Raw genomic sequence first — 15,523 nt, 5'->3', positions numbered from 1 at the left:
AGTTTCTAAAAAGGACGTCATTCGGTCCCTTTCTTGTTTGAGTTCTGTTAGTGCCTTTGTGTGCCTTCATTTTCTCCTTTTGTTTCCTATTTATCTTCCTTTTCTTTGATACATTTGCCTTTACTAGTAATGGATCCCCGTGGGCAGAAGAAGACTATAAATCCGAGTGTCCCTTTCTTGATTTTGTAAGAAATGTTGACACTACAGAGCTTCTTTCCGAGCATGAGTCTGCTAAGATGGCTGATGGCAGGAATGGTTTTTGGCCTCCTATGCCGGTGTCCAGGGGGAAGGACAGCGAGTATGATATCGTGGATCGTTCTGTGTCTTTCAGGTGCTACAAACCGAAGACAGGTGCCTCCAAGTCACCGGTAAATTACTCGGTGTGGGCGCATTATATTCTGAGGAGCCCCATGTACTGTTGGTTGCTCTACAATGTCGGGCTATTGAGGCCCATAGACCGTTTCTTGGACCTCCCTAGCAGAGATGGGGTTAGTTACATGATGCTGCTCTTCTCTCGCTGGTGCTATCAGATGCATACCTTTGTTGGCACTTTTGACGATTTTGACATCACTGTTGAGGATGTTGCTGCCATACTTGCGCTTCCCTTGGGTGGTGTAGTGTCTGCCTACCATCTCCGGTATTCTAAGTCCATCCCTATCAGTTTGCCAGAGTTGTACGCGGAGTTAGCAGACGGTATCAGTGTCTTCAAGGCACAAGTCAACGAATCGACTATGCGTGGGAAATGGCCTCTTGATGCTTGGATCACATTTTGGTTTTAGAGCAGAGGTCCAGATGATGTCATGGTTAGGAAATCAGACAGTCAATGCCATCTTGCGGCATTTATCCTATACGTTGCGTTGCGGTTTCTGTTCCCTATTAATCCTGATTATGACCTTCGCACTGTTTTAGTTCCATTGTCTATTCTGGCGGGCGGCGGGCATCAGCTTCCGTTGGTCTTGGCTACCTCTACGACTAGATGGATAATACAGTGCACCAAATCATGGACCCGAGCTACAAGCGTTGTTCTTCCTATGTCTTCATCCCTTTTTTGTTTATCCATCTTTGTGAACACTTTCAGCTTAGTGTCATTCCCCACTGATTGTCCCGCTTGTCTATTAGCATGGCGACTTTGAAGGGTGACCAAACCAAGGATGTCTCTCTTGATGTCTTGATGTCTGTTGTGGAAAGCGGTGGCTCAATGTCAAAAGGGAGAGCCGATTCGGTGTTGCGGAGATTGAATTCAAATTTTCTTCGTTGGATGGTTTTGTTAATCGCCCATATATTCAACCAGCCGCCATGCCATGCCATTTTGCATCAGAGTCAACGTTTCAGAAGGGGGTGATCAATAGTGTGCCATGGGAGAGGTGGCTCGTTGGTGTATTAACTGGTTTGCTGTAGCATTGATGTGGAATGGAATCCTGCAACCACCACTTACCACCGAATGCCAAAAGAAAAAATTCTTGGGCTTGACGCCATTACTTTATGAAACTACTGTAGACAGGACCTCGTACATCAAATCTCAACCAATGATTCTTTCTAATTTGCCAAAATTTACTCTTTTACGATTACCAAAAAAAAGGTTCTACATTTTCTTTTCCCAACGTCGTTGACTTCAATTTTATATAACTTTTTAAATAGATTATATTAGCATGTGAGAATCATAGGCTATAGAAAAACCTCAGCCTCTCGTATGGAATTCCGTGCAAGTAAAATCTTTGTACAGAGCATGGGTTGCAGGAGAATCGGCCTCCTCACATGTTAGCATTTTGGCATAATAATATTTGCCTTTAACTTATTTATTTTACTAATTATAGCTCCATTTGTTTGGATACAAACGCTCAAGTGGGGGTATTTATGTACTCGCATTTACAAGCATTTGTTTGAAATGTGAAAAAATAATGGTTGTCAAAGTAGAAATGTATTTTTTCACACTTTTATACAGAGCATTGTTGTACCTATTTTTTGGATACAATTTTGTAAACTTTTTTATCAAAGTTAATGCATTGAAGCATAAGATAGTTGGGGCATTTAATGATGGGCCCATACTTTTGCAATGATTTCAAACCAACAAGATGAATGCAAAAACGGTTTAAAATATGTATTATATTTGCATTCATGAACCAAAAAATGGATAAATATATAACGTATATATCTGCATTTGCATTGCAACCCAAAAATAGGAAGAGCTTTGACCAGTCAAAATCCAAGGTGATGCATATAAGGATAGGAAAAGGACTGCTTAAAATAATTCTTTTATAAAAAAAAAAAACCTGCTTAAAAGAATGCCATTTAATCACTGTTATTTTAGATTTGATAAATAAGTTTGGTAGGTTTAGTTAGTTCTCCATGACAGTTAAATTAAGCTTTCTTTACTCATGTATAGCAATCACAGAAGCTTTTCTGTTTAGCTGCAGCATTGGCCATTTGTCATATTTTCTCGTGAGATGCAATTAAGCTTGTTAGCTTTGATTGAAGCACTGTAGAATTATGCTCGGGTTGGGTCAGATTTTAACTTTAAGAGGGATCCTGACCTTGTATGATTTTAATAAAATTCTTATCTAATAAAAAAGATATAGTCAATTGATATTTCAGCTTTTCCTTTCACATGTAAGGATTTTCCATAGGTTTAAGGAAAAATTCCACTTGCTCATAAGTCATAACAGTTAGAAGAAGGATAAGGATGATGGCTTTTGTGTTTCTACGGCTCAGTTTGGAAGGAATACAAATACAAATATGTAGAGTGCAAAACCTTATATTTGTATTTGCACTGTACAGAACAAAATTTAACATGTAACACGAATGTTGGAATCTCCTTGAGCATGCAGAATAACATGTATTTCCACCTTTATTTTTTTTTTCTTCTTCTTTGATATTGTCTGCTCAATAGAAGAAGAATGGCTCATTTTCGAGCACGGAATAAATTAATCATAATAATAATCATGTACAGACTACAAACCCACTTGTCATGGGATTTTACAATTTCTCTCCTATGTTTCCCCCCTTCCAAGTATCCAGAAATAGTAGTACCTGTTCAATGCCTCTCATGTTAGGGGAAGTGCCATTAGTTTTACAGCAGCAATGTTGGTCAGTGATCTGATCTTGAAACAGATCCTGGTTAGGAGTGTGTTGACTGCTTTCTCTGTGTCATGGCCTACTATTCAACTGGTTGTGTTTTTGTTCTGTTCAACTTACTTGCTGGATAATGAAATCTGGTTTGGAGAGGGCGTGGTGCCCGGGTTTTCTGGTCAAACCCCCGTACACAAACAAATCCTGCAAAATATTTTAGGAATGTTAAGCAAAGAATGCATGATAATGCACTAATGTTTTCTTTTAGGATGCAATTGAAGCTCAGTATGAAAATTACTTACCATATTTTGAGATGGGAATGTAAATTATCATGATAACTATTTTTGATAGTACTCAGGTTCATTCTCTTGTAGCTTTTATGATGCACTACTTTTTTTAACGGTTAAGTACATTGCACTCCACCGCAGAAATCTGAAATTACAGCCCCCCATAGTCTACTAGTAGCCCCCCCATAAACCACATCCTTCCGGTGGATTTAGCATCGATCCACGGTTGAGATTGATCCCACCTGTACAGTGGGGCTAAGAATTCTGGGGTGGGCTGAACAGTCATTCTCCCTATTTTTAATGTACCTAGGAGGGGTCTTTGTGATTAAAAAGATACTTTCTGGGAAAATCTCACAGAAACCAACCTCAGAAATTTTAACTCCACTGTACACCTACAACAATTCAAAATTTTCAACACCCCCACCTAAATCCCTCCCCCTCCCGGGTATTGGCATCAATTCCCCCCTCACTGTTCCCCAACTGTACGGTGAAGTTAAAATTTCTTAGGTTGGGGTAAGTGAGGTTTCCCCTACTTCCTTTCTACTTTCTTTTATTTCTTTTTCAGGGGATGGGGAGCCAAATCAAATCTAAATTGTTGAGGATGCGAATAGCCCTCTTAAAAAGTGATCTAGGGAATTACCTCCAATGGGGTTGGTTATGTCTTTGAACATCCCATGTGTTCTATGTATACTAACCACAAGAAATTAGGACTCTTTGGGCACCTAATAATTTCAACGGAAATATTCCCCAATGACTGATGTAGCTACTTTTTTACAGATAGGATAAAGCTTTCATCCTCACTAATATGGAAGAGGTCAAAGAAAGAAAATGTAGTTAGATGTTAGAGAATGACATGGACCTTTTTTCTCACACCCCTAATTTGTTTCTTTTGTATTTTTCAATTGAAATGAATTTAACTCAACACTAGACCGTCTCTACTCCCAAGGAAATAGAAGATTTTATGTAATGGAAGAGTTGACAGCTTGGTTTTAAAATAAGGAACAAAACGAATAATGCTAAAAGAATGGAAAATTGAGCCTTGTAGGGAGGGGGAGTATAAAATGATACATGGGTCCTTTTTCATTAAAACAATAATGAGTTAAAAGAAAACCTAAGGTGCACAATTATTTTCAGTTTTTGTGTTTTATTGATCACACAATGTGAATTTGATCAGACAATCACCACATGCAAACTGTCCAGTCCTATGTTCCTTGGTTTCCTTAGCAGGTTGAATGGAGAGTCATCTATTAGCTGAATGGAGAGAAATAGTCATTTGTGCAGTCTGATGCAATGAGTATTTGATAGGTCAGTAGGCATTGGGTTTGTTTTAATACTCTGAGTCTTCTTCATGATACATAAGGTGACAAGTTGTTTGATCCAACAACATTCTCTTGTCCTAAAAAAGCGGAAGAATTATGTGGAGATGTACAAGGGTAGAATTATTGTGGACCATTTGGGAAGAAAGAAATGCAAGATTTTTTCTTGAGAAGGAAAGAACCAAGCAAGGATTAAAATATTGATACGATACCCCCAGTATTGGTGCACCCAAATACACATGGATAAACCAATATAGAAAGATTTTAAAAACTTTAAACCTTTGGGATGATAGCCTCTGTACCTCTAATACTTGTAAAATAAAAAAAAAGTAAAGAAAATGAGAAAAATATAGTATCAGTCATATTGATACACATCAATACCCAACTTTGGGTATTGGGCGTACCGATGTTTTAATCATTGTAAACAGGGAGACAATGGAGTGTGTTATGACTAGGGTAACATATTGGATTAGAACGGTGGACATTTTTGCACAATTCTCCTTGATATTTGGAGAAATTGGCATGAGGTGGCAAGAAGTTCCTCTAAAAGGTTGGTAAATATGATTTGGTGAAATCCTTTTGAAGAATACATAAATTTTAATTTTGATGGGAGCAGCTAGGGTAATCTAGGCCCCTTTAGTGTAGGGGGAGTATTAAAAGATAAAACAGGTAATATTGTAGATTTGTTCTCGAGTCTAATGGGAGTGGAGGATTCCATAAGCGCTGGATTTCTTGCATACAAGTGGTTCAGATTGCAAAAAACTTGAATATGGGGAAGCGAATCATTGAAGGGGATTCCAAGTTGCTGGTAAGGTGGTTAGAGAGACTGGGGACTGTCATATGGGTTTATAAGGTGTTGACAGTTGTTTATGTATTCAGGTTTAGTACCATAAGGGTACTGTTGGAATTTCTCCTATGTTTATATTGTTCGTCTATACTAGTATAAATAATAAAATCATTCTTTCACCCCCTAAGTTCTAGAGGGCTTTCAGTCACACGACTCACCTCTCTTCTCTCTTCTCCTCTCCTCTCTTCACTTGCTCTTGCTCAACATGGTATCAGAGCAAGTCGTCCAGGCCTGAAGGGTGATGTCAAGCTAACTACTGTTGCATCCAGTGCTGTCTCCAATCGAACTCCTAATCTGGTGAAGTCAGTTCGACTCAGAAGTTACAGAGTCTTTTCGTCTTCCAGCCCAGAAATTGCTCCTTACATGGTCTGAATGCAAAGGGTGTTTGCATTCTTACATGGTCTGAATCCTATGTATGAATCTATCAGGGTTCAGATTCTTAGCTCTAAGGATCTTCCATCTGTTTAGGAAGTCTATGCTCTTGTACAGTCTGAAGAAAGCAAGAGAAATTTGATGAACAGCCCTGGTGGGGATGCTGTTGTGTTGGTTGCAAAAGGGGGTGTATTTACTGGTGTGAGATCTTCTTCCCGGAAAGGAGATCTCTAGAAAAAAACTGAAGATAAGAAAAAATTGTGGTGCACTCGTTGCCAGAAACCCCGACACATCAAAGATACCTGTTGGGATCTTCATGGGAAGCCAAAATGGCTCAAGATCTGACTAAGAAGCAAGGTTCAAAGGTGAATAAGAAGTACGGACAGCAAAATACAAAGAAACATCACATGGCCAACATGGCTACTCGGGAGAATCAGCTCCCCATTTCTACTGTGACTCAGACACATCTCACTGGACCTGACCTGAGGGAGGACATTATGAATTCCTTCCGTGACCATTTAGAGCTCTATGGTAGAGCAATTCGTCAGATGGATGCTCCTCCCTCAACCTCATTTGCATCCACGTCAGGTAACCCTGCCACTGCTTTCCATGTTGCTTCTCACACCCCTGACTCTCCATGGATCATTGATTTTGGAGCATCAAAACATATGATTGGTACGTCCTCTTACTTTCAAACCTATCACCCTCTTTCTGGAAGAGACAAGGTGAGACTAGCCGATGGATCATACTCTTCCATAGCTGGTCAAGGAACTCTCTCTCTTCCTCTTGGCCTTACCCTTTCTGATGTTCATCATGTTCCTAATTTTCCCATTAATTTGTTCTCTGTTAGTTGTGTTACTAATTCCTTGAATTGCTTAGTAACTTTTTACCCTTCTCATTGTGTGATTCAGGATCTGGCCTCGGGGAGAACGATTGGTAGGGGTCATATGGCTGATGGACTTTACATGCTGGAGAATAAGGCTGGTCTTCATGTTACAGAGTCTATGAGTCAGTCCTGTAAGAAAAAAGTCTATTTATGGCATTGTCGTCTTGGTCATTTGTCTTTTGAGTCTTTGAAAGTTGTATTCCCAGAACTGTTTAAGTCAATGTCTGTTTCTGATTTTTCTTGTCAAACATGTCAGTTGAGTAAGCATTGTAGAACTCATTTTCTTCAAAGAAATAGTAAATCTAAATCTCCGTTTCACATTGTTCATTCTGATGTGTGGGGCCCTGTTACTTTACCATCTGAGAGTGGATACAAGTATTTCATTACCATCATTGATGATTATTCTAGATATACTTGGGTATACTCGATGCGAACCAGGGAAGAAGTACCAAAAATCATTCAAGATTTCCAGCGGATGGTCTTCACTCAATTCAAACTGAAATCCAAAATTTTCAATCAGACAATGCAAAAGAATTTTTTCATAGTGACCTCACGGAATTTTTTGCTTCGCATGGTTCCCTTCACCGTAGCTCTTGTGCCCACACACCACAACAAAATGGTGTGGCCGAACAGAAGAACCGACATCTCCTTGAAGTGGCTCAGGGTTTACTACTTCATATGAATGTTCCAAAACGGTTTTGGCTTGAAGCTGTTCTTTGTTCCACTTACCTTATAAACCGTATGCCCTCTCGTCGGTTAGAGTACAAAGCCCCACATCAACTTCTCTTTCCTAAGGCTCCCCTTCTTTCTATTCCTCCTCGTGTCTTCGGTTGCCGGTGTTTTTCCCAAAATCTGTCTCCCACCCGTGGGAAATTGGATTCTCATGCTATCCCTTGCATATTTCTTGGTTACTCTTTCACTCAAAAGGGATACCGTTGTTTTGATCATGTTTCTCATAAATTCTATGTTTTCATGGATGTTTCTTTCTTAGAAGATGAGCCTTTTCTATCCTATTTCTCCTTAGGGGGAGTGTAGGCATGAGGAGAAACTGATTCAGCTTCCCTCTCTCCCTGACCCTCCACCTTTTTTGTGTTTTTTCTCGTCGTCACAAAGGCCAACCAAATTCAAGAGCTGTAGAGAATCCAGAAGCTGTACCTCTAGTGCCACCAGACTCCTTGGGGGAGGATCATACTCACTCAAGTATTTTGGTTCCCAATGATGTTCTTGAATCTATTGAAAATGATTCCTCTACTGCTAATGATCTTGACCGTCCTATTGCTCACTGGAAGGGTGTTAGATTGTGCACCACTAAACATCCCATTTCCAACTTTGTCTCCTATGAGAACATTTCACCCTCATTCTGTGCTTTCCTTACCTCTATTAACAGTGTCCCTATCCCTAAGAATGTGGCAGAAGCTCTTTCAGTTCCTGAATGGACAAATGCCATGAGGGAAGAAATTAATGCCCTTCACAAAAATGGCACATGGGAACTTGTTGATCTTCCTAAGGGAAAGGTTCCAGTTGGATGTAAATGGGTGTTCACAGTCAAGCACAAGTCTGATGGAACAGTGGAAAGGTATAAAGCTCACTTAGTGGCAAAGGGATTTACTCAAGTGTATGGAGTTGATTATGCAGAAACTTTTGCCCCCATTGCCAAGATGAATTCCATTAGAGTCGTTTTCTCTCTTGCGGCTAATCTAGATTGGGTTTTACACCAGCTGGACATCAAGAATGCATTATTGAATGGTGACCTTGAAGAGGAAGTGTACATGATTCAACCTCCTGGTTTTCTAGCCCATGGCAATGAACAGAAAGTGTGCAAGTTGAAGAAGTCCTTATACGGGCTGAAACAATCACCAAGAGCTTGGTTCAGTAGATTCCATGTGACAGTTCAGCAGAAAGGATACATGCAATGTCAATCAGATCACACACTGTTTGTAAAAAAAGGAGAAGGTAAAATTGCTGCTCTAATTGTATATGTGGATGACATAATTGTTACTGGTGATTGGGAGGATGAAATTCAGAAATTGAAACTTTTTCTTGCCATTCAGTTTGAAGTGAAGGATTTAGGACCTGCCAGATACTTCCTTGGAATTGAAGTCGCCCGATCAAAGAAGAGTATCTTCATTTCTCAAAGGAAATATGTCCTAGATTTACTTCAGGACACTGGGAAGATGGGGGTGAAGCTAGTTGGCTCTCCCATTGACCCCAGCCATAAATTAGGTGACAACTATGGTGAATCTCTCAAGGATGTGAAACAGTTTCAGAGGCTTGTAGGGAGATTGTTATACCTTTCTATGACTCGCCCAGACATTGCATATGTTGTTGGTGTCCTCAGTTAGTTCATGCATGCTCCTAGGTCTTCTCATCTTGAAGCAGCAGAGAGAATCCTCTGATATCTAAAGAAGTATCCGGGTACTGGTTTGTTATTTCAAAAGCACGGACACTTGAAGGTTGAAGTTTATACAGATGCAGATTGGGCTGGATCCCAAAGTGACAGAAAGTCTACCAGTGGATACTGCACCTTTATAGGAGGGAATCTTGTTACATGGAGGAGTAAAAAGAAAAATGTGGTGGCTAGATCCATTGCTGAAGTTGAATATCGTGCTATGGCCCACGGGGTCGCTGAAGGCATGTGGATAAAGAATTTGTTGGGGGAGTTGGGTTTCCCAGTGACCAAACCTATAACTCTATTTTGTGATAACAAAGCAGCTATAAGCAGTGCTGCCAATCCGGTGCTACATGATATAACAAAGCACATCGAAGTTGACAAGCATTTTATCATAGAGAAAGTTATCACAGGCAAAGTATGTACCCCCTATGTCATTTCTGAGAACCAGCTTGCAGACATCTTTACAAAGGGTTTAAACCTTTCCAGACATCATGATCTTTGTGACAAGTTGGGCATGATTGATATCTATGCTCCAACTTGAGGGGGAGTGTTGACAGTTGTTTATGTATTCAGGTTTAGTACCATAAGGGTACTGTTGGAATTTCTCCTCTGTTTATATTGTTCGTCTGTACTAGTATAAATAATAAAATCATTCTTTCACCCCCTAAGTTCTAGAGGGCTTTCAGTCACACGACTCACCTCTCTTCTCTCTTCTCCTCTCCTCTCTTCACTTGCTCTTGCTCAACATAAGGGTTTAATGAAGACGTTCAAATGGCTAACCAGCACTATGACCTTAAAGATACAATGGGTAAGATCTGCTAATGGGATGGAAGACACACTGGCTAAGCGAGGGGTTAATAGGTCATCAACATTGGGTTTAGTTGTAATTTAGTCATTATGCTTGTATTTTCCGGGTGAGGGTATACCTCACACCTCTCTTTGGAATGCCTGTACTGTTCTGTATATGGTTGTTCTATTAATAAAATTTTTCAATTATCAAAAAAAATGGTGAAGTGCAAATCATAGCCGATGGTTGTGGTGTTAGGAACATCTGCAATAGGTGGAGATTTTGGAAGATTAAGAGGGAGAGGTCAATATTGGTTTTGGGGTCAGTTGATGATTCGTGTAGAGTCTAGAAAGTTACCAGCTTAATGCCAACACTGATGACAGCAATCTTTTTGACTGGGAAATCAAGCAGCTTGAGGAGCTGTTTAGTCAGGCTCCAAAATTACCAGATGCATGCCAACACTGGTGACAGCAGAGTCTTCTGTAGGTGGAACAAGAATTTTTTTAAATCCATAATTTATCAACCCATCTCTCCTACCCCTAGCTTCCTTTCATAAATCTGTCTGCAAATACCAACTAAAATGGACTTTCTAGCCTGGACTGCTGAACTTGGCAAATGACTAATGGAAGATAAGCTAATCGAGAGAGGTATAAACATTGCTTCTACCAACTGCTCTTTTTGGAATCTTGATTTGGAGACAGATGGTCATATTTTCTTGTATTGCCCTTTGAGCAGACAAATCTGGGCTCATTTCCTTGGGAGTCTACAATTGAGCTGTGTCTTCCTAAGACAACCCATGATTTTCTAGAAAGATGCATGGACTGTTGCAGTTGCAGATTTAGGTAGTAAAGGATCATTTGGCACCTGCTGCCTGCTTCTGTCTTGTGGTCCATTTGAATTGAGAGGAACTGCAAAGCCTTTTTTGTTTTTTTGAAAAAAAAAACTCTCAAATTGAAGAAATCTGCTGTAGTGTAACTGCAAAGATCATCTCTTGGGCTACAACTTCAATCATCATAGCTGACACATTATTCTGTAATTAGATCACTTTTTGAAGTTTGTGAATTCACATATCACGTACAGTCATTCACTGTATTGGGAGTTTCTCCCATTTTTCCCACAGTAATTTAAATATACTTTACCTTTCTCAGAAAACAAAAGTAGAGTCTACCATTGCTTTCATGCTTTCAGAGGACTAATTCTGATGAATTTTGTGATTCTAAGAATCATTTTCAATTTTGGATGTACAAAATTTTCTGCAACTAATTCCTTTTATTTGGTCTAAAAATTAATTCTGAGAATTGATTCTTTTGAGCTAGAAAAACTAACTTTAAAAAAGAATGATTTTTGGCTCATAACTTATTCTTCAAATAATGATTCTTTGGAGTAGATTTTTAATCAAACATAGCTTTAGTTTGATGTTATCATTGTTTTTTCCTTTTTTGGAAGAAGTTATCTTTGGGTTTGTATCATAATGAAGTGGTGCATGACTTGCAGATTGTTATTGATGGATAAGAAATGCTGTTGAAGAGTCTTGTCATCAAACCAGAGGAATAGGTCTTTTGAATCCAGAGTGAACATCATATTAGGTGGTGCTCAGATGCACCAATCCATTGATGGAAATGTAAGCAAAAATAGCTGAGAGATTGGAGTTATAGTGAGGGTCTCCCTATTTGGAACATCCTATGCAGTTTTTTATTGCATTCTTATACATTATGGTGGCCTGCTTTAGGGAGTCTTTTCCTTTGCTCTGTCACGAGACTTGTAGCCTGTAGCCCTGTACTGATTCTATTCTATTATGAGTTTCTCTTTACCAATAAGAAGAAGACAGCAGATTATAGATCTTGTATTCTACTAAAGACAGCAGCGCCATTTGGGCATATATACAACATTTTTATAGGATGTTCTTTCTAATATGGTTACACTCATTGAGTTGTTTCTACAAATCTTTTTCTACCTTCATCTTTTGCTTGTTCAGTTATTCCTTGTTTTCATCATGTCTGGTATATTGTTTATTTTTTATTTTTTGAAAAGTAAAGAGCAAAATTCATTAAAATAAAAAGAATTACAGAGGAAGGTGATAAAGAAATCACCCGAGAGAAGGAAAGACTACTTGGACACTTTTTACACTACACAAACAGCCACCAAAAGACTCTGGAAAAAGAACAGCAGAACTAACTCCTCCGGCACCAAATCCTAGACTGGAAACAACAAGGACAACAACAAACGAACAAAGAAAAAAGCAGAAAGGAGAACCTAATCTTCCCCATCACCTACCACCTCTTGGTTGTTGCCATCTTCATCCCATCTCCCTCCTCCAATTACCTTTTTTCTTGATCTTTCTTCCTTCTTCTTCCTCTCAAACTCTTTAAAGGCTTTTAAAGCAAATTCCTCACCTCCCCAGAATAACAAACCCAAGCTTTTGCCAATTTCTACATCCCTTCTAGCTGCTGTCTTGATAGAAACAATACCAGTTTTCTCCATCTCCTTTTTGAGACTTTCATCAGGGTCTCTAATAACATAATTAGAAGCCTTCTCAGGAGCACTGATAAGTTGGTCAGTCCATAATTGCTTGCCCAGGATAGAGGTGTCCTGAGAATTCTCATTCTCAAAAACTTATGTCATTTTAAAAATCTTCCTTCTTTTATACACCCTTTTATAGTTCTTTGTAGGCCCAGACCCGACCAAACCAAATTTCAGACAAGAAAAGATTTTGGTTAAGTGAACAGTATGAGAATATCTAACTCCAGAGGCTCCTCAAGTCTTTTTGGATGTCACAGATTCAGCCCCATTTAAATCTTCCTTAGCCTCTCCCCTCCTGCCCAAATCCATGCCTAACTTCCCAATCACCACCTCCTCGAACAAACGATTTCCGGTAACATTGTCTTCGATCTTGGAAGGGGGACAAAGTTCTTCACCAAAATTTTCACCTCCTCCACCTCCAGAGACATTGTCTCTTTCTAAGGCAATAGCAGACCCACTCGAATTGTTTTCCTCCTCCATCAAGCCACTCTCCTCTCCTTCGTGCATCTCCCTATCTGCACTAGTCGAGGCATTGAAAGTGTTAAAAATTAGTCTATAGTTTTTTCATGACAATAATTGACAGTGTTTAACACCTTGGTGCATTCTTTGTTATGACTCATGACACCTTGTCTAGGAGAGTAGGGTAAAACATGTCTAGGTTGCGTGACCTTGGCACAACAACATACATGTGAAGGAGTTGCGCCATGTCAGTGAGTTTGACATTTAGGAAATTTACGCGTGGTTGGAGACCTTAGTTTTGAGGCATTCTACTAAAACTACTATTCGTTGCCAACTAACTAATATGCTACAAACAAACCCTTCTACTTTGGCATGTTCAAACTCATCTAAATTAAAATATACAAGAGATCCCACTGAGATTGTTTGGGTCATACATTTCCATTTTCATTTTATGTTTGAGCTCTTGTAGTGCAGTGTATCAACCAATTGGTCTAGTTTTTGAGTGGTTTATGTGCCATGATAAAAACATAAAGCTAACAAATGAACTGGACTTCCTTTACAAATGGATGCTTTTCCTTGCCTATTTGTCAGCAAATGCACGCACATCATGCGCATAGCCATATGCAGACATATACACACATATTCAAGGTTTATGGTATGGTCCTTGGTGTTTGGGAGGGGACTTTAATGTCGTAATATTTTCAGAGCAAACTAGTAACTCCCACCAGTCAATTACATCGAGCATGAGGAAATTTAATGATTTTATAGATGATTGTGAGATGAAGGCAATCCCACTTTTACAAGCTAGGTTCACATGGTCTAACATCTAGGGAATTCCTTTATGTTTGAAACTGGATAGGTTCCCATTCAACTTAGCTTGGGAGAATCATTAGGGTAATCTGGTCTTTAGAGCATTGCTTAGGGTTGTCTTTAACCATTGCCTAATTTAAGATGGGTTGGAATCCTTTGTTAGTGGTCCTAGACCCTTCAAATTTGAAAACATGTGGTTAACACATTCAGATTTTGGGACTAAAGTGAAGGAGTGGTGGAAGAGTTAAAGGAGGTAAAGTGGAAGGGGTTAGATTCCACAAGAAGTTGCAGAGGCTGAGAATCAAATTGAAGGAGTGGAATAGAGATCCTTTTGGTAGGGTTGAGGAACAAAAGTTGAACCTAATCGCTCAAATTGAAAAAAGGTCTTGGACGATGTGTTCCTAAGAGAAGAGATTTGTTAGAGGCAGGAATCAAAGCATTTGTGGATTAAGGAAGGTGATGGGAATACTAGATTTTTCCATGTTCTGGCAAATGGACGTAAAAGAAAAAATCTTGTAGCCAAATTAGAATTGGAAGGGGAGGTATTTCTAATTAGGATGAAATAGCTAGAACCTTTGTCAATCACTTTAAATCCTTTTATGGAAGACTTTTGAATGAGAGGTCACCTTTGGAGGGATTGGAAAGGAGCTTTGAAGAAGAGGAGATTAAAAGAGAAGTATTTTTTATGGATAGACCCAAGTTGTTGGGCTCAGATGGGTTTACAATGGCTTCTATCAAGATTGTTGGGATGTATTGAAAGATGATTTGTGTGATGTGTTTAATGAATTTATAGATAATCATATAGTGATCCCAGGAGTCAATGCCACTTTTTTGGCCTTAGTCCCTAAGAAGATTGATGCTAATCACCCTAAGGACTTTAGGCCAATTAGCTTGGTGACTAGTATCTAAAAAATTTTAGCTAAGGTCCTCTTCTTAAGGATTAATGAAGTTCTCCCCTCAATTAGCCAAGCCCAAGAAACTTTTGTATAAGGGAGACAACTTACAGACCAGATCTTGATTGCTAATGAGTTTCTGGAGGAAATGAGAAGATATAAAAACAAAGGCTTTGTATGTAAATTGGATCTAAAAAAGGCCTATGACTTGGTGGACTAGCATTTCCTATCACGTCTTAAGAAACTAGAAGCTTGGAAAAAAATGGTGTAAGTAGATTCATGGTTGTATCAGCTCTTGTCATTATTCTATCTTGGTTAATGGAGTGGTAAAGGATTTCTTTCCAGCCTCTAGGGGTGTAAGGTAAGGGGGTCCTCTCTGATCCTTCCTCTTCACCTTAATAGTTGATGTGCTTGGTACAAAGATCTCAAAGGCTGACAGGGAGAATATAGCTAGTGGGTGGAGAATAGGCAGGGATGGAATTCAAATTACCCATCTTCAATTTGCAAATGACTCACAGGTATGTTCTTTGTAAAGCTGATGGGGAGACTGGTTTTCACCTACTGGTGTCATGCCAGTTTGCAAAGTTTATATGGGAGTGGGCGTTCTCCCTCTTTGGGTGTACTTGGAACCCTCCATCGAACTTGCAAAGTCTTTTTTCCTCTTCTTTCTTCGGGTGGCATTTGAAAAAGGGGTAGGACCATGTGGAGATGCCTGAGGGCTTCAGTATGTTGGTCTTTATGGGAAGAAAGAAACTCTAGGATCTTCTCTAAAGTAGAGAGAAGTGCTGAAGAGTTAGGAGAAATGATCCATATAAGGGTTGTACGGTGGCTGAAATCTTCAGAGCTGTTCACAAATTACACAGCAGATGACATGTTGAGGAAGTGGGG

General features: G+C 39.4%; 1 protein-coding gene across 3 annotated transcripts in view; it reads right to left on the bottom strand.

Annotated features, from left to right (window-relative positions):
* Positions 1 to 2,820: 2,820 nt before the first annotated feature.
* LOC148848602 (protein ROS1A-like) overlaps positions 2,821 to 15,523 on the bottom strand; it is a 36,680-nt gene continuing 23,977 nt past the window's right edge. For all 3 annotated transcript variants that reach the window (XR_016101169.1, XM_088951680.1, XM_088951681.1), the window contains one exon: positions 2,821 to 3,270. Coding sequence is in view for 2 of the 3 variants with exons in the window: in XM_088951680.1 (XP_088807806.1) it covers positions 3,155 to 3,270 (116 nt within the window). In the remaining variant the exon portion in view is untranslated. The remainder of the gene's footprint in view (positions 3,271 to 15,523) is intronic.

This window comes from Nelumbo lutea, chromosome 6 (genome assembly GCF_056320005.1).
Source record: "Nelumbo lutea isolate HS-2025 chromosome 6, American lotus-T2T, whole genome shotgun sequence".
NCBI lineage: Eukaryota > Viridiplantae > Streptophyta > Magnoliopsida > Proteales > Nelumbonaceae > Nelumbo > Nelumbo lutea.
Note: the sequence above shows the minus strand (reverse complement) of the source record. Positions and strands in the feature narration are given on the sequence as shown.